At 38.8% G+C, this 19,011-nt stretch overlaps 1 protein-coding gene across 1 annotated transcript; it reads left to right on the top strand.

Moving 5' to 3' along the window:
• Window positions 1-1,365: 1,365 nt before the first annotated feature.
• Window positions 1,366-17,365, top strand: LOC133553593 (probable ATP-dependent RNA helicase DDX41). Its single transcript, XM_061901969.1, has 17 exons — window positions 1,366-1,533; window positions 3,797-3,892; window positions 3,981-4,131; window positions 4,226-4,300; window positions 4,379-4,439; window positions 4,757-4,893; window positions 4,974-5,046; window positions 5,357-5,510; window positions 7,585-7,721; window positions 7,887-8,049; window positions 13,839-13,970; window positions 14,058-14,129; window positions 14,215-14,311; window positions 14,506-14,655; window positions 16,353-16,424; window positions 16,833-16,943; window positions 17,016-17,365. Exons 1-17 carry the CDS (start codon window positions 1,507-1,509, stop codon window positions 17,150-17,152), a joined length of 1,845 nt encoding a protein of 614 aa, XP_061757953.1. The 5' UTR covers window positions 1,366-1,506; the 3' UTR covers window positions 17,153-17,365.
• Window positions 17,366-19,011: the final 1,646 nt, after the last annotated feature.

The following is a 19,011-nucleotide window of genomic DNA, read 5'->3' as shown; positions in this document are numbered from 1 at the left end:
GTCTTTGGAAGTGGGAGGAAGCCGGAGTACCTGGAGGGAACCCACGCATTCACGGGGAGAACATGCAAACTCCACACAGAAAGATCCCGAGCCTGGATTTGAACCCAGGACTGCAGGACCTTCGTATTGTGAGGCAGACGCACTAACCCCTCTGCCACCGTGAAGCCCTTAAAACTGATACAGTTATGGCAAAAATACAATTAAGTGTGGTTGTACGGTTCCTTTTTTTTTTTTAAACTTTTATTTATAAATTACAAACAGACGAGAAACAATAATCAAAATAAGTACAAAACAACAAAATAAAACCGCAACAGGGGGTTGTAAATTCATCCATCCATCCATCCATCTTCTTCCGCTTTAAATGTCTCCCGGCTGGCCTGGGAACGCCTCGGGATCCCCCGGGAAGAGCTAGACGAAGTGGCTGGGGAGAGGGAAGTCTGGGCTTCCCTGCTTGGGCTGCTGCCCCCGCGACCCGACCTCGGATAAGCGGAAGAAGTAAATTCAAAGTAACTAAAATAAAAAAAAATATATATATATATGTATATAAATATATATATATATAATAAAGTGCAAAGCCATAGGCTCACTCAATTTCAGTAAATAATTAAATATGGAACACAGCATCATCGTTTTCACAGCTTTTTTGTTGTTAGAGGTAGAGAGTGTTTTAATGTAGGGTTCTAAATCATTTTTAAAGGCATAAAAGACCAATCGGGTATTGAGAAACTTACATTTATGAATATAAAACTTAGCCAATAGCAGTTGTTGGTTTCTTATTTTTTTTTTTTTTTAAAGGTTTATTTATAAATTTCAACAATTACAAACAGTAAGACAAACAACAATATACAACATTATAAAACATTATGAAAACAGTACAAAACAGCGCCAGGGGGTTGTAAGTTCAAAATAATAAAAAAAGAATACAAACATATATATATAAATAATAAACAAAATGCAAAGCCGTAGGCTTATTCAGATTCATCAAACAACTTAAATTTGGAACACAGCATCATCGTTTTCACAGCTTTTTTGTTGTTAGAGGTAGAGAGTGTTTTAATGTAAAGTTCCAGATCTTTTTTAAAGGCACAAAAGATAGGACCGGTATTAAGAAACTTACATTTATGAATATAAAACTTAGCTAATAAAATAATGAGGTTGCAAAGGTAGAATTCCTTTTCAAACTTTTGTTCGTACAGTGTAAAACCAAAAATCACATCTTTAAAGTAAAGCACAAATTTGTCATAAATATTGTCCAGGATGAAGCGACAGATGCCCTGCCATAGTGATGCAGTTGTTGGTTTCTTGGCACTTTCGCTGCCATTGTGTGACGTCACTCACTGTTTTTTTTTTTTAGTATTTGTTTTGAACCATTTCGCTCGCCTTACTTTATTTCCCATAATGCCCTGATTCGTAATTGTACGTCACAGATGCATATTTTGTCAAATTCAGGATAGTTTAAACACTTAATGCCACACTTCACCCCACGAGGATATCAATTAAATTAAAATGGAAGACGACAATCGACTTAAAAAGGTAAGATTAAACTAAAAGCCCTCATTCTTTCGGCGACAGAACAAGCTACGATAGCATTGGCTAACTAGCTAATAGCATATATAGCAAAACTTGTATTGAGCAAGAATTTGTACTAATTATTTGACGATGTTGACATGTTTAGTGAATTATGCATGTGTTCAAAAACCTTAAATTATATAAATGTTCTGCGAACTTGGCTACGACGCACGTTAAATTGTTTGGTTGCAGTCACAATGTGAAACGTCATATAATTGACATATTATCATTTCTCTTTTCAACATGTCCGAAAATAAGTATGAAGAAGCAAAGCTTATTTATTCCTACTCCTTTTTTAAATTAATAGCAAGTACTAACACTGTTCTCTGTATGTTCTCATTTTGTAACACCGTCATAAAATCATCAATCCATCCATCCATTTCTACCGCTTATTCCCTTTGAGGTCGCGGGGGGCGCTGGTGCCTATCTCAGCAACAATCGGGCGGAAGGCGGAGTACACCCTGGACAAGTCGCCACCTAATCGCAGGGCCAACACAGATAGACAGACAACATTCACACTCACATATCACTAGGGCCAATTTTAGTGTTACCAACCAATCAATCAATCAATCAATGTTTATTTATATAACCCTCAATCGCAAGTGTCTCCAAGGGCTGCACAAACCACAACGACATTCTCGGTAGAGCCCACATAAGGGCAAGGAAAACTCACCCCAGTGGGACTTCGGTGACAGTGACAATGATGACTATGAGAAACCTTGGAGAGGACCGCATATGTAGGGCAACCTGGAGCTAGACCGTGTAGTATTTTATACGTAAGTAATAAAACCTTAAAGTCACATAAGTGCACAGGAAGCCAGTGCAGGTGAGCCAGTATAGGCGTAATATGATCAAACGTTTTTATTCTTGTCAAAAGTCTAGCAGCCGCATTTTGTACCAAGTGTAATCTTTTAATGCTAGACATGGGGAGACCTGAAAATAATACGTTCCAAAAATCGAGACGAGACGAAACAAACACATAGATAATGATTTCGGCGTCGTTAGTGCAGTTCAATTCAATATGTAGTTGAGTCAATTACGTTTTACCTAATGAGATGAATAACATCTCATTTTCAATAAAGTTCCTGATGTTTCCCACAATTTTCCTTTTTTTACATTCTAAACAGTTTTAGTTTGAAGATCCTGTTAAACAGCATTACATTAGTGCACTATTTTTCAATGTTTTCTGAGCCAAGGCACATTTTTTTTTAATTGAAAAAAATCTCAAGGCACACCACCAGCAGGAAACATTAAAAAATTAAACTCAGCAGCCGATATTTACTGTAAAAAATTAATTCTCGCAATTCAACAATAACCAACTATGCATCACTACAGCTCTTGTCTCTAATTAGGTGTACTGTCACGACCTGTCACATCACGTCGTGAGTTATTTGGAGTTTTTGGGTGTTTTCCTGTGTGTAGTATTTTAGTTTTGTCTTGCGAACCAGAAATTCGGCACTGGTGAGCCAGAGAGATGAGTGTAGGCGAGAGATATTTTGTAGATGGAAGTATGCTGACCGAGTAACATTTTTGATATGGAACTTCAATGATAAGTTGCTATCCAGGATGACACCCAGACTCTTGACCTTAAACCTTAAAAGAAAAAGGGTTTGTATTTTTCAATATTCAATGTCATCATTTTAACAAACCTTTTTTGTAACAAAGTTAGTGAATGAATTGCACTTTTTAATTATTTCCCCATATCTCTGTGCATTACTTCAAATAAGATACCACTAGCAAACAGTAGAGAATATAAAGTGATTATTAGTCTACGACGGAAATGCTTCATTCAAACTGAGTTTTGGTCCTCAACGGAATTGCTTTATTCATTATTGAAATATTTCTCGTCACTTAATGTTGTATATTTTCTAATGAGATTCCCATTATTATTCCACAAAAATGTGATTTCTTTTACTTTGTTGAGATGTCTACTCCATGTATTTGTATTTGTGTTTTAAATGACCCTTTTAACATTAAGAAAATTGTGCTTTAGTGAGACATATTCCGTTCTTTGTAGCTAACATAGCATGCTGCATGCGATGAAATCTGTGTACATTATAATTTAGATGAATAAAAGTATACTATTCCAGTTTATTATATATTTTGTGTCATAACCACTGTAGAATTACCAATCGATGTCATCTGTAAAAGTTGTTTTCTTTTCTTTTTCCCTGTACTTTTGCAAAACCTAAAAGTATTAATTCCAGTTTTAATAATCTATGGACAGCGATCCCATGGAGATGATGACGGTTCTGACTCAAAGGGGTCAGAGGATGATGACTATGTTCCCTATGTTCCAGTCAAAATCAGAAAACAACAAATGGTAAGTCATCTTATTGGTGAGTCTTCACGTATATACATTGACCTGGAATAGAAATTTATCGCAAACACATCTGTTGCTCGAATGGCAGATTCAGAAGATGTTACGCCTGCGTGGTAAAGCGGTGGATGAGGAGCACAGAGACAGCGGAGAGGAGCAAAGGGATGAGGATGAAGGACTTGGTCCGCGCTCCAATGTCAGTCTCTTGGACCAGCATCAGCACCTCAAGGAAAAAGCAGAAGGTCTCCATTTCAAGCCGGATCCACTCTGGGATTTTGAACGTTTTTTTCAAACTTTGCACATTTTCTAAAAAATGTTTGTGTTTTGCATTTATAGCACGTAAAGAGTCAGCCAAGGAGAAGCAACTGAAAGAGGAAGAGAAGATTCTTGAAAGTGTCGCAGAGGGAAGAGGTAATAATTCATTACTGATGTGAAGAATTTAAACAAGCTAAATTCCCAATATTGACAACACATCTATTCCTCTACTAGCTTTAATGTCTGTGAAGGAAATGGCCAAGGGTATCATATATGATGATCCAATCAAAACAAGGTATGCTTTTTATTGGTTAATTATTTATACATTTACCAAAGTTTGTAGCTTGTGTTAAATCCGGACTGTTCGGTACAGCTCGGTTGGTAGAGTGGCCGTGCCAGCAACTTGAGGGTTGCAGGTTCGATCCCCGCTTCTGCCATCCTAGTCACTGCCGTTGTGTCCTTGGGCAAGACACTTTACCCACCTGCTCCCAGTGCCACCCACACTGGTTTAAATGTAACTTAGATATTGTGTTTCACTATGTAAAGCACTTTGAGTCACTAGAGAAAAGCGCTATATAAATATAATTCCCTTCACTTCACTTCACTTTGTAGCTGGAAGGCTCCTCGGTACATCCTGAATATGCCAGAGACCAGAAATGAGCGTGTCAGGAAGAAGTTTCACATCCTGGTTGACGGAGACGGCATCCCTCCTCCAATAAAAAGCTTCAGAGAGATGAAGTTACCCCCAGGTTTGACTCCATTTGCTGGTTCACACACACAAAACAACTTTAAAGTTACTTTCTGCCAACAAATCTCTGTTTATTTACAGCTATTCTAAAAGGTTTGAAGAAGAAAGGAATCGTACATCCGACGCCGATTCAAATTCAAGGAATCCCGACAGTGTAAGTGAGCTTTGCACAGCTACAATGAAAAGTCTTAACTTTAATTACCATTCAGTTTGTTATGGCAACATGTACGTTTTACAGTCTGTTCATTCTATTGTAGCTGAAGTATGGCATGGTAGAATTTTTTTAACATCAATAAACACATTGCTCACCTAATTTCTCTCTGACGTTGTCAAGCAAAACTGCGCAATATTTTCTTTGTAAAGGTTTCGTAACATGACTCATCCATGTAGGCCTGGATCTCTCAGGACACATTTACAACAGTGTGTAATTACTGCACACATCAATGAAATTACTGTGCTTGTAGTCTGTCAGGTCGTGACATGATCGGCATCGCCTTCACTGGCTCGGGCAAAACGTTGGTCTTCACGTTACCCATCATCATGTTTTCTCTGGAGCAGGAGAAGAGGCTGCCCTTCTTTAAGAGAGAGGGTCCGTACGGACTCATCATCTGTCCTTCAGTAAGATATATCTTATTGAGTTCATTTTAGGGCTGGGCGATATGGCCTTTTATTAATATCTCAATATTTTTGGGCCAAGTCACGTTGCACAATATATAATGCGATGTTTTAGCCTTGGCAGTATGATGATTCTATGTGTCTACATTAAAATATTCTTGTTCATACTGCATTAATATATAATCATTTTAAACTTTAATGGAGAGAGGGAAAGCCAAACTAAGTCAATTTGGCAAAACTGTATTTATTAAACAGTTATTAAGCAGTGGCACAAACATTCATATCATTTCCAAAACAGAAAGTGCAAGATTTTCAGAGACATTTTAAAATTAATCAATCAATCAATGTATATTTATATAGCCCCAAATCACAAATGTCTCAAAGGACTGCACAAATCATTACGACTACAACATCCTCGGAAGAACCCACAAAAGGGCAAGGAAAACTCACACCCAGTGGGCAGGGAGAATTCACATCCAGTTGGACGCCAGTGACAATGCTGACTATGAGAAACCTTGGAGAGGACCTCAGATGTGGGCAACCCCCCCCTCTAGGGGACCGAAAGCAATGGATGTCGAGCGGGTCTAACATGATACTGTGAAAGTTCAATCCATAGTGGTTCCAACACAGCCGCGAGAGTTCAGTTCAAAGCGGATCCAAGACAGCAGCGAGAGTCCCGTCCACAGGAAACCATCCCAAGCGGAGGCGGATCAGCAGAGTAGAGATGTCCCCAACCGATACACAGGCGAGCGGTCCATCCTGGGTCTCGACTCTGGACAGCCAGTGGTCATCGGACCGGACACCCTCCACAAGGGAGGGGGGGACATAGGGGAAAAAGAAAAGAAGCGGCAGATCAACTGGTCTAAAAAGGAGGTCTATTTAAAGGCTAGAGTATACAGATGAGTTTTAAGGTGAGACTTAAATGCTTTTACTGTGGTAGCATCTCGAACTGTTACCGGGAGGGCATTCCAGAGTACTGGAGCCCGAACGGAAAACGCTCTATATTCGCAGACTTTTTTTGGGCTCTAGGAATCACTAATAAGCCGGAGTCTTTTGAACGCAGATTTCTTGCCGGGACATATGGTACAATACAATCGGCAAGATAGGATGGAGCTAGACCGTGTAGTATTTTATACTATAAAACAAGCTATTAGTGCGCTTTTGTGCATGATGGATGTCACTAAGATGACATATCAAAACAACACAAAATTAAAGTGCACTTTTTGTACAGAACGCAACTACAATAGTGTAAAACAAATAACGTGCACTTTTGTACATGATGTCACACAAGATATTTCAAAAACTGTTAAATAAAAATGAGCTGCATAATAGGAAATTAAACAGTGTATATATATATACTTCGTTCCGTGGTAGGTTCCTGCGGACGTTATCTCCTTTTGTTGATTTTTTTTTTTTCACGCAGTGTTGATCTGGAAATTGTTGCTTCGGCATTTTGTGGGCGCGGCACTGAACGGAGATGTTGACATGCGGAGTATTCACTCTTCGTTCTCTAGCGGGAGACTGTTCAAATGATGCCACATATTAGCAGTAATGCTACTTTTTGTAGCAACGCTTTTGCCGCATAATTTTTCAACATATGCCCGCTTGAAACCAAACCACCGTCACACAATGGACCCCGTGCTGTTTTTCTTGTGACTAAATTATTCCTCCATTTGTTACCAGATTCGCACCTTCTCTCTCTCGTATTATCACTCGCAATGCACCGTTAGCATCACAGCTAATGTTATCCATGTAGCTACCTCTGCTCGGGGAGGAGGTGTGACGTTGCATGTGGGACGTATGTAAGAATGTGTGCTTGTTTATGTCTCTGTGAGAAGGAGAGAGAAGAAAGAGTGGGAAACGCATTTAGTGTAATGTCCGCAGCTAAAAGCAACTCCGTGAGAACGTATACTCGAATATCACGATAGTCATTTTCTATATCGAACAGAGACAAACCCGCAATACATCGATATATTGCCCAGCCCTAGTTCATTGGTTTAAATGACCTTTCATACAGTGCTAAATAATGAATGGGACAATGTTGTAACTATTTTTTTAAACCTCTCCCTTTTCCCAGCGAGAGCTCGCAAGACAGACACACAGCATCATTGAATACTATTGCAAGTTGCTAGAGGAGGAGGGAGCCCCACAGCTTCGAACGGCTCTCTGCATTGGAGGGATGTCCGTCAAGGAGCAAATGGAGGTTGTGAATCAGTAAGTGTAAGAAGCAGTAGGAGGTCACTTGTTTTTTATTCAAAACTCCAGAAGAAGAAACCTTTAGTTTTTGAAGATATTAGTAAGGTTTGGTTGCTTTGTGATTTAGCATACAATGATATTCAGCTGCATGCAATCAGACCTTGTGTGTCTCCATGTTTGCAGTGGTGTGCACATGATGGTCGCCACACCCGGTCGTCTCATGGACTTGTTACAGAAGAAGATGGTGAGTCTGGACATCTGTCGCTACCTGGCTTTAGATGAGGCTGACAGGATGATTGACATGGGCTTTGAGGAGGACATCAGGACCATCTTTTCTTATTTCAAGGTAAAACCCTCTTTTGTTATTGGTACATTTACTTAGCACAATATATATAAGTTTCGACATTTTGGTTACATATAGCCTCATTTACGGTTGTATTATTTTCAGTAAACTATGCAGGGTTTTCCTTTGATTGCTGAGATACCGGTGGTGGAATGGTTAGGAGTGTGGTCACCATATAATTTGCATTTCTTTTCTAGAAATCAAAAATAAACTGTCAGCAGCAACCGCAAAATTTTAGGGAAAAACAATATTTTTCCATATATTAGCTGCATCTGTATATAAGCCGCAGATGTATCCATCCATCCATTTTCTACCGCTTATTCCCTTTTGGGGTCGCGGGGGGCGCTGGCGCCTATCTCAGCTACAATCGGGCGGAAGGCGGGGTACACCCTGGACAAGTCGCCACCTCATCGCAGGGCCAACACAGATAGACAGACAACATTCACACTCACATTCACACACTAGGGCCAATTTAGTGTTGCCAATCAACCTATCCCCAGGTGCATGTCTTTGGAAGTGGGAGGAAGCCGGAGTACCCGGGGGGAACCCACGCATTCACGGGGAGAACATGCAAACTCCACACAGAAAGATCCCAAGCCTGGATTTGAACCCAGGACTGCAGGACCTTCGTATTGTGAGGCAGACGCACTAACCCCTCTGCCACCGTGAAGCCGCCGCAGATGTATATGTTGCAAAATAAGTTATTTACACAAATATTTTGTAAATTTTTATTTATATACCTTAATTAAATTGTTTCCAAAAGGTGTCTGTAAAACGGCTGATGAAACAAAACTAAAGTCATTGTAATGGACCCACTAGTTGCTGAAGCTCGCTTTCCAATTTGCTAAACAGACTACCGTATTTTTCGATTATAAATTGCAGTTTTTTTCATAGTTTGGCCGGGGGTGCGACATATACTCCGGAGCGACTAATATGTGAAATTATTAACACATTACCGTTAGATATTAAATAATATTAATTATCTCATTCGCGGAAGAGACGAAGAAAACATCAGCAATCGTCACACACATGTCAGCAATTGTCACACACATGTCAACAAATAACTATTCAGCGGGGGAGGGTCATGGCAGAAGTGCATTGTGGGTCATGGGATACTAACTGCTATATGCTATATGCTCCTGCTGTAGCTATTAAAATGGACCATTTCAACGTTGGCGGTAACTTATAAAAACTGAGACTGGCTGAAAAAGAATGGCCCCGAAAAGGAAATCATGTACTGCAGATTACAAGATGGACGTAGTGAAATATGCAGCAGAAAACGACAAGAGAAAGCAGCGCATACCTTTGGAGTTGGCAGAGTTGTTTAGAAGTGACATCGAGGAAGAAGATTTCATCGGATTAATCGATTAGGAGTGACAGATGGTTAGGTAAACATATAGCATGTTATATATGTTATGGTAACAGTCATTCAAATAACTATAATATGTTACGTTAACATACCAGGCACCTTCTCCGTTGGTTATTTATGCGTCAAATAATGTAGCGACTTGTCCAGGGTGTACTCCGCCTTCCGCCCGATTGTAGCTGAGATAGGCACCAGCGGCCCCCGCGACCCCAAAGGGAATAAGCGGTAGGAAATGGATGGATGGATAATGTACACTTATTCAGCCTGTTGTTCACTATTCTTTATTTAGCGTATTTCCTTAAATTGCCCTGGGGCGCTAATTAATTTAAAACCTCTTCTCACTCCTGCGCTTACCAAAGGCATGCGGTAAAAGTAAGCATGCGCTAATTATTTTAAAACCTCTTCTCACTCCGGCACTTACCAAAGGTATGCAGTAAAAATCTGAGTGTGATGTTAGCTTGGACCCTAAATCCTACTGAATAGCTCTTAATCTTCTTCACTTTATGCGGTTTCAAATTACCGGTATTGAAATCAGCCTCCTCCATTTTGAAAATGATGACAGGGGAAGTGTCACTCGTAACGTCACGAGTTTGACCGGGCGGTAATACTAAGCTTGCGCTAATTATTTTGGGAAGCGAGTTTGACCCGGCAGTAATTCAAGGCAGGCGCATACTATATGCATGTGGCAATTCAATGAAATACGGTATTTTAAATTGCCTTTCAAATGTCTATTCTTGGTGTTGGATTTTATCAAATAAATTTCCCCCAAAAATGCGACATATACTCCAGTGCGACGTATATATGTTTTTTTCCTTCTTTATTATGCATTTTCGGCCGGTGCGACGTATACTCCGGAGCGACTTATAATCCGAAAAATACGGTAAATAGTTCCATGGCGATGTCTTGGTGAATTTACAATGAATCTGTAAAACTGAAACAATACAAAAGAATGCAGTTGTAAGTTAATAATACTAATACAGGCACTAATAAACATGTTAGCATATTAGCTAATGCAAACAACGCACGCTTCATTACTTTGCAATAGCACGTACAAATATGCATGAAAACACTTCTACAATCATCATAGTACGGTTTTGTTTGTATAAACAGTTTAAAATATTTGGAAGAACTTAAAAACGTTGCTCAGAGTGATGAATGGTGAATGCTATGGGTGGCTAGAAGACTGAACGGCAATTCTACTTCCGGTAACTTGCATCCATCTCGGATATATTACAGTACGTCCACGTTGCAGACATGCTGCCTGAGCCCCAGACAATCCTGTGCATATTGCCTACGTCAGAAGGTTGTCAACCTCCCTGTGAACATTTTTTTAATTCAAGTACCCCCTAATCAGAGCAAAGCAATTTTGGTTGGAAAAAATTAGATAAAGAAGTAAAATACAGCACTATGTCATCAGTTTCTGATTTATTAAATTGTATAACAGTGCAAAATATTGCTCATTCGTAGTGGTCTTTCTTGAACTATTTGGAAAAAAAGATATAAAAATAACTACAAACTTGTTGAAAAATAAACAAGTGATTCAATTATAAATAAATATTTCTACACATAGAAGTAATCATCAACTTAAAGTGCCCTCTTTGGGGATTGTAATAGAGATCCACCTGGATTCATGAACCTAATTCTAAACATTTCTTCACAAAAAAATACATCTTTAACATCAATGTTTATGGAACATGTCCACAAAAAATCTAGCTGTCAACACTGAATATTGCATTGTTGCATTTCTTTTCACAGTTTATGAACTTACATTCATATTTTGTTGAAGTATTATTCAATAAATATATTTATAAAGGATTTTTGAATTGTTCCTATTTTTAGAATTAAAAAAAAAAAAATCCCACTTACCCCTTGGCATACCTTCAGGTACCCCAAGGGGTACGCGTACCCCTATTTGAGAACCACTGGCATACGTCATCACATCTGCTTTCTTCAGTGCTGTTCTGGTGGTCAGTTGTAGTGCGCAAATAATAGGCTACTGTATATGTCTTCATACTGTAAATACCTGCTGGTGTTAATGTTACCATTGTGTATCATTGATGTTTATTCTTCCCATGGTTGTGAACACACCATGTTGGCATAAAATGAGGAAGTGTTGTGTGTCTGGGAATGAAACACGGAAACGGACATGTGTGCACGGGAGGAAATACGTGTTGGAATTCGGCCGGTTGTGGCATAAAATTGGTAATAATATTTAAAAAGAGCGTCAGACTTTGTGCAAGTTTTTCTGGAGGCTAGATTACATTGTACTACTTTAATTTTGTTGCATGTAAAAACACACATTTTTAAGGTGTTACAGAATTTATTTTGTTGTGGCAGTGTACCACGATCAATTACCAAGAACATTAGGGGAAACGCTGCTATTATTAATGTACTTGTTAATTTGCTCTTAATATCTGGATACTTTCTGTTGTCACACTGTTCTATCTTTACTCCTGTTAAAATGTACTAAGCACTTATCCTTCTGTTGTTTGATACTTAGTTTTTGATGTTCAAACACAGGATGACGGTCTAACAATATCAAATGAATATTTTTTTCTGCCCACCTGTGATCACGGACTTATTTCCTGTGTTTGTTAACAATAACAAAAACGACAAAAAAGTATTTTGTACCAATGAATAATATCGATCTAAAATTATTATATTGACCATACGCTGATACTAGACTTTGTGTAGTTACTGTTGATATTTGTAGCGATCCGCCCAACCGTTAACTAGGCTTATTGTATCCTCCTACTGTGTGTAGTGTAGCCTGTTTAGCTATTACTCAATTAAATATATATTGTTAACCAAATTTACATCGTCAACCAAATGTATATCATTCTTATACTACAGGGGTAGGGAACCTATGGCTCTAGAGCCAGATGTGGCTCTTTTGATGACTGCATCCGGCTCTCAGATAAATCTTAGCTGACGTTGCTTAACACGATAAGTAATTCATAATTTCACTGTTAATTACATTGTTAAAAATAACCTTCAAAGTTATTTTTAACAGATTTGCATTCTCATGCATTTTAATCCATCTACAGCACCTGTTCAAGAAGTCGCATTAATGGTCAAAAGTATTTTATCTATTATTGGTTAGCTTCAGAACAATAATGTTATTAAAAAGAATAAGAGATACACGCATTTAGTTTTTGTAATCAGGGAACGTCTAAATAAAAGAGGAGGCGTAGAATATTCTTGTCAGAGTGTGGGACGACACTATACAAGGGTACAGGTCTACCGGTTTCTCCTCATTGAGCTAAATTGAATTCTGTCTCTGTTTAATTCCTTGCTTCTTGTCTGTTTAATAGATGTCATCAGTGTTTGAAGCTGACAGTTGTATTCAGTGTTAAAAATATTATACGGCTCTCACGGATATACCCTTTAAAATATTTGACTTTCATGGCTCTCTCAGCCAAAAAGGTTCCTGACCCCTGTTATACTATATAGTATATATTGCACATACTTAATGCCCACAAAAGTGTAATTTCAATGTTGATGATGTGGGTTTATTAGGGAAAGAAATGAAGGTTATATAGCAAGCAGAAAATGTGTTACTTAAACTATTTTTCCTAAAATACGCATTCAGGCTATAAAGTGGGTTTTATCCTTTACTCAAATAATTGAACAAACTAATCAATAGATTCTGGCTGTATATAAATGCTTAATTTGAAAATTTAATTTTGTTTATAGATAATATGCAATCTGTTGTTGTGTTCCCTAATTTTCAGTGTACATAAATGAAGGTTTGTGTTGCTGGGCCCGACCTGGACATAATCTGGGCTGGACCTCGTTTTAAGAACCTTTTAAACAATCTAATTTCATTGAAAACCTGGTCTGGTGATGATAAACCTTTTTTTAAAAGAAAATAAAATAAGATAGATAAATAAAACACATTTTCTTGAATAAAAAAAAAAGTAAAACAATTACATAAAACAATTACATAAAAATAATAATTAATGAAAATGCTAGTGGACCAGCAGCACACACAATCATGTGGGCTTCACAGACTATATCCCTTGCAGACTATATTCTATACTGTAGGAACCAGAATATTAATAACAGAAAGAAACAACCCTTCTGTGTGAATGAGTGTAAATGGGGGAGGGAGGTTTTTTGGGGGGTTGGTGCACTAATTGTAAGTGTATCTTCTGTTTTTTTTTATGTTGATTTATTAAAAAAAATATTTTCCCTAAAATACACGTTCAGGCTATAAAGTGGGTTTTATCCATTCCTCGATTAATTGAACAAACTAATCAATAGATTACCCGATTAATAAAATAATCTATGCTGCAGGCCTAGAAATCACATAAAATATATAATTTGTTAGAATTCCAATTGAATACAAATCTAATGGAGGCAGTGCGTCTGTATCACGCTGAAATAGCTGGAAATTTAATGTTAAAATGTATTCTTCCTCTAGGGTCAAAGGCAAACCTTGCTTTACAGTGCAACCATGCCCAAGAAGATCCAGAATTTTGCCAAGAGTGCTCTGGTCAAACCCATCACCATTAACGTGGGTAGAGCCGGGGCTGCCAGCTTGGATGTCATACAGGTTTGTGCTTCGTTATGTCAGCATTCAATCAACACTAACCTTTTAAATTAGACTTGACCCCGATTCTTGATTTGTTCGTACCAATAGGAAGTGGAATACGTCAAAGAGGAGGCAAAGATGGTGTATCTTTTAGAGTGTCTGCAGAAAACGACACCTCCTGTTAGTACCATTCGGCTGTACTGCTCTGACACGCATTAAATGAATTCACATTTGGTAAAAGTCAAACTCGTTTACATTTCAACAGGTTTTGTTATTTGCTGAGAAAAAAGCTGATGTAGATGCCATCCATGAGTATCTGCTACTGAAAGGTGTGGAGGCTGTGGCCATCCATGGAGGAAAAGGTATGCATAGTGTTCATTGCAAAATCTACAACGGTGCCTGCAGCTTCACATCATTACCACTAGATGTCAATATTGTATCTGTCACGGCAGGTGCTCTGGGGAATTGTGTTCAATGTTTTTTTGACATGTTCAAGAATACGCAGTAGAAAATGGATGGATGGATGACGTTAACTTCAAATGCTATCCTATTGTAGACCAAGAGGAAAGAACAAAAGCCATAGAAGCATTCAAAGAAGGCAAGAAAGATGTCCTCGTGGCCACAGATGTGGCCTCCAAGGGTTTGGATTTCCCAGCCATCCAGCATGTAGTCAACTATGACATGCCTGAGGAGATTGAAAACTATGGTGAGATAATAGTGTGCGTTTATGATTGTGCTTTGTTGCGTTGAAAGTGTGCATCACTTTAGACTTAGACTTAGACAAACTTTAATGATCCACAAGGGAAATTGTTCCAATTGTTTAGACAACGTTGGGTGTCTTCTGTTCACACTGCCACAGTATCTTGGTTAGGTTTTGTGTTAGACTTCTTAATGCCACCACAGTGTATATGTTTCTTTTACTTTTCATTCATAGTACGAAGTTCCTGCAGTCCTGGGTTCAAATCCAGGCTCGGGATCTTTCTGTGTGGAGTTTGCATGTCCCCCCCGTGAATGCGTGGATTCCCTCCGGGTACTCCGGCTTCCTCCCACTTCCAAAGACATGCACCTGGGGATAGGTTGATTGGCAACACTAAATTGGCCCTAGTGTGTGAATGTGAGTGTGAATGTTGTCTGTCTATCTTTGTTGGCCCTGCGATGCGGTGGCGACTTGTCCAGGGTATAACCTGCCTTCCGCCCGATTGTAGCTGAGATAGGCGCCAGCGCCCCACGCGACCCCGAAAGGGAATAAGCGGTGGAAAAGGATATATGGATGGATGTAGAAGTGGCTGGTTGCATCAGCTCCGCTACTTTAATGTCTTTCATGTCATTTCTGTTCTTTGACGTTTGATGTTTCCGTCTTACACACATGTAAGAGGGATGTGTACTATGGCTATGAGTTGTTTTTTTCCCGTTGGACTCAGTCTGGACCCCCTCTCCAGGGGCCCAGGCTTTGACCGATTTTTTTTTTTTTTTTTTTGAATTTTTTTTTAATCTTTTATTTTTTTATCCCCCCCCCCCACTTGTTTACCTGTATCTCACCTTCTTTTATAAGGGACGCTGGAAGTTGGCAGACCCGTCAGCGATCCTTCTCTGTCTCCCTGTAATGTTTGTCTGATCTTGAATGGGATTGTGCTGAAAATTTCAATTTCCCCTCGGGGATTAATAATTTGTCTGATTCTGATTAATCAGGTAGTGCAAGAGTTGATTCAATCTTTTTATTTCCCCTCAATCAATCATCTTGAAATGCCCATTTTCTGGTGCAGCAAACTGCATTGAATTAAATAAACAGAGTTGGTTACATCTGACCTCAAAAAGTACAACATTTCTCAGACATTAAAAAGTCCTTTTTGTCCCTAGAAGTGTGGAAACATTTTTTTTATTGCTACAAAGAAACTCTTACTTTTCCTTCATTATTTCTTCTAGTAGACATAATGTGTAGCTGTCCCAATACTTTTGCCCTTATAGTGCATCCTAAATAACATGAGAATACACTTCTTTTTGATGTTGACCGTTGGATTTATGTGAGAACAAACCTTGACTTATGTGCTAAATCTGGACCAAAGTGGACATTTCTTCAAATAGCCTCTTGGACATAGTATGTAAGATCGAAGAGGGTTTTAAATATTTATCATAAATGAAACATGTATAGCAGGTCCTATATCATAATCCATCTCGGCGAACCGAATCTGGCAGCCAAGTAGTCTCTCCAGAAGCAGTTTAGACAAAAGGGGTTCCAAAATGTCCATTTAGAAAATTGCCATGATTATTTTCTTTTTTTTAACCATTGACTGCCAGAGCAAACATTAGCATCTTAGATGTTTTGACTTCCAATTCAACATTGGAAAATTGGTTAATCATAATTGCTGTGAATGTAACCCTTAAACTATTTCTGTGTATTTTCAGTCCACAGAATTGGAAGAACAGGACGATCTGGTCAAACTGGTATCGCAACAACATTCATCAATAAAGGCTGTGGTAAGGAAGAGCACCAATAATAAAACAAAACTACAAAAAAATACTTCATCCACCGGGCCAAATTTGAAGTTCAAATGTAAAATTTGCTGATTGGGTATTTTTTAACTGGAAATTGTACAAAAAAATATCAAAAGACTAAGACATTGATAAAAAAAAAGTAGGTTTACCATCTTCATTCATTATTACATTTTGACATACATGTCAAATAGTATAATTTTGTCAATACAAGCTTGTTCAATGTTAGCCTTTTGCCACTTTCAAGTCAGAATATACGAATGCAACAAAAATTCTGAATTTGGCCATACTAACATTGTATAACTAGCATTGTATATACCAATTGTATAAAACTATTTTCGGCAATATCATTGGATGATAATGGCAGAAATCCATGTATGTTTCCCCTCACAGATGAGTCTGTGTTGATGGATTTGAAGGCCATTCTCATTGAAGCCAAGCAAAAAGTCCCACCAGTACTTCAAGTGCTCCAGTCAGGAGATGAAACCATGCTTGATATTGGAGGTGAGCCATTTATAGTCGTGGTGGAGTGTTTGACTGTGGTTGTCTTAACACAGGATTCTTGTGTTTTTACAGGGGAGAGGGGCTGTACATTTTGTGGTGGTCTTGGTCATCGTATTACGGACTGTCCCAAGTTGGAGGCCATGCAGACCAAGCAGGTCACCAACATCGGGCGGAAAGATTACTTGGCTCATAGCTCTATGGACTTTTAAGTGTCTTTGCGAAAAGAACGATTCTCCTCCAATAACTGAGGTGCTGTTCTGTGTCCTGTTGTGTGTGCTACACAAACACACTTCCTGGTATGGCTATCCCAGGAAGTAGATCTGAACCTTCAGCCCAGCTCTGTCGTCAGTCAAGACTTTGTAAAATTTTTTAACACACTGATGATTGTAAATAAATGTATTATATCTTTTTTGAGAAAACAATAGGCATTGTACTTTGGGTGTATCATCTCTTCTCTGCAACAGATGCTGATCAAGCAAAATGTCTTCACATCATCAAGTCAATACATGTCACTTTATGCTTTTTGTGTTTCATCACCGGGCAAACCAAAGTTTCGAGTAAGTTTTTTTTGAAAATATTTTCAATGTACTGTACTAACAATCTTGCTCCATCTAATGCAGTGTTTCTCAATAGTGGGTTGAAACTCTAGGGACTAGGCTTCACGGTGGCAGAGGGGTTAGTGTGTCTGCCTCACAATACAAAGGTCCTGCAGTCCTGGGTTCAATCCCAGGCTCGGGATCTTTCTGTGTGGAGTTTGCATGTTCTCCCCGTGAATGCGTGGGTTCCCTCCGGGTTTTCCGGCTTCCTCCCACTTCCAAACACATGCACCTGGAGATAGGTTGATTGACAACACTAAATTGGCCCTAGTGTGTGAATGTGAGTGTGAATGTTGTCTGTCTTATCTGTGTTGGCCCTGCGATGAGGTGGCAACTTGTCCAGGGTGTACCCCGCCTTCCGCCCGATTGTAGCTGAGATAGGCGCCAGGGACCCCCGCGACCCCAAAAGGGAATAAGCGGTAGAAAATGGAAATGGAACTCTAGGGACGAGAGGTGGGCAGCATGGGAAATTGTATTTACTATGATCAGAGTTAAATATATATCACAATAATAGTTTGTTTTGGTTTACATTTTAAGTGAGACTAACAAAATGTTGATTATTGTGATTTTACCTTGCAGGGGCGCATCTAAGCTGTTTCTACTATTTGGACTCTCGTGTCACTGAATAAGGTAATTAGGTTTATTCCATGCAATTAAGAACAATCTGTTCAGTGTTGGTGCTAGTATATATTAATATCTGCAAAGTTCCTTCTGTCTTAAAGACGTTGTTTTCCTGTTTCACACACAACGGGGAAACATCTCTGTTAGACCGGACCTTTACTGCTTTTAACCAGGTTAAGGTGATAATATCCTGTATATCAGAGGTCCCCAACCTTTTTGAAACCAAGAGCTACTTCTTGGGTACTGATTAATGCTAAGGGCTACCAGTTTGATACACACTTAAATAAATTGGCGGAAATAGCCAATTTGCTCAATTTACCTTTAACCCTATGTTATTACTAATAATTAATGATATTTATCTTTGTGGAAACACTGATCATCTTAATGATTTCTCACTATAAATATATATAGAAACAGATAAATATCAATATGTAACACTTTTATTTTTATATTTTCTCTAAGTGCAAATTTTTCAAATTGAACATTTTCAAATGATCACTTCTAAGACAGTCTTGTGAAATCACAATATCCCATTTTAACTAGCTAGCCACTTACGTTTTTTAACAAATCATGAATTACTTTGCAGCATGTTTGTACAAATAATAACTCATGTAAAATACAAAAGTCAACTCTCAAATTTTTACATAAATCATGTCACACTTTGAACTGGACACCAAATCTGTTATCTGGGACGGCGTGGCGCAGTGGGAGAGTGGCCGTGCGCAACCCGAATGTCCCTGGTTCAAGCCTCACCTAGTACCAACCTCGTCACGTCCGTTGTGTCCTGAACAAGACACTTCAACCTTGCTCCTGATGGGTGCTGGTTAGCGCCTTGCATGGCAGCTCCCTCC

This window comes from Nerophis ophidion, linkage group LG05, assembly GCF_033978795.1.
Source record: "Nerophis ophidion isolate RoL-2023_Sa linkage group LG05, RoL_Noph_v1.0, whole genome shotgun sequence".
NCBI lineage: Eukaryota > Metazoa > Chordata > Actinopteri > Syngnathiformes > Syngnathidae > Nerophis > Nerophis ophidion.
Note: the sequence above shows the minus strand (reverse complement) of the source record. Positions and strands in the feature narration are given on the sequence as shown.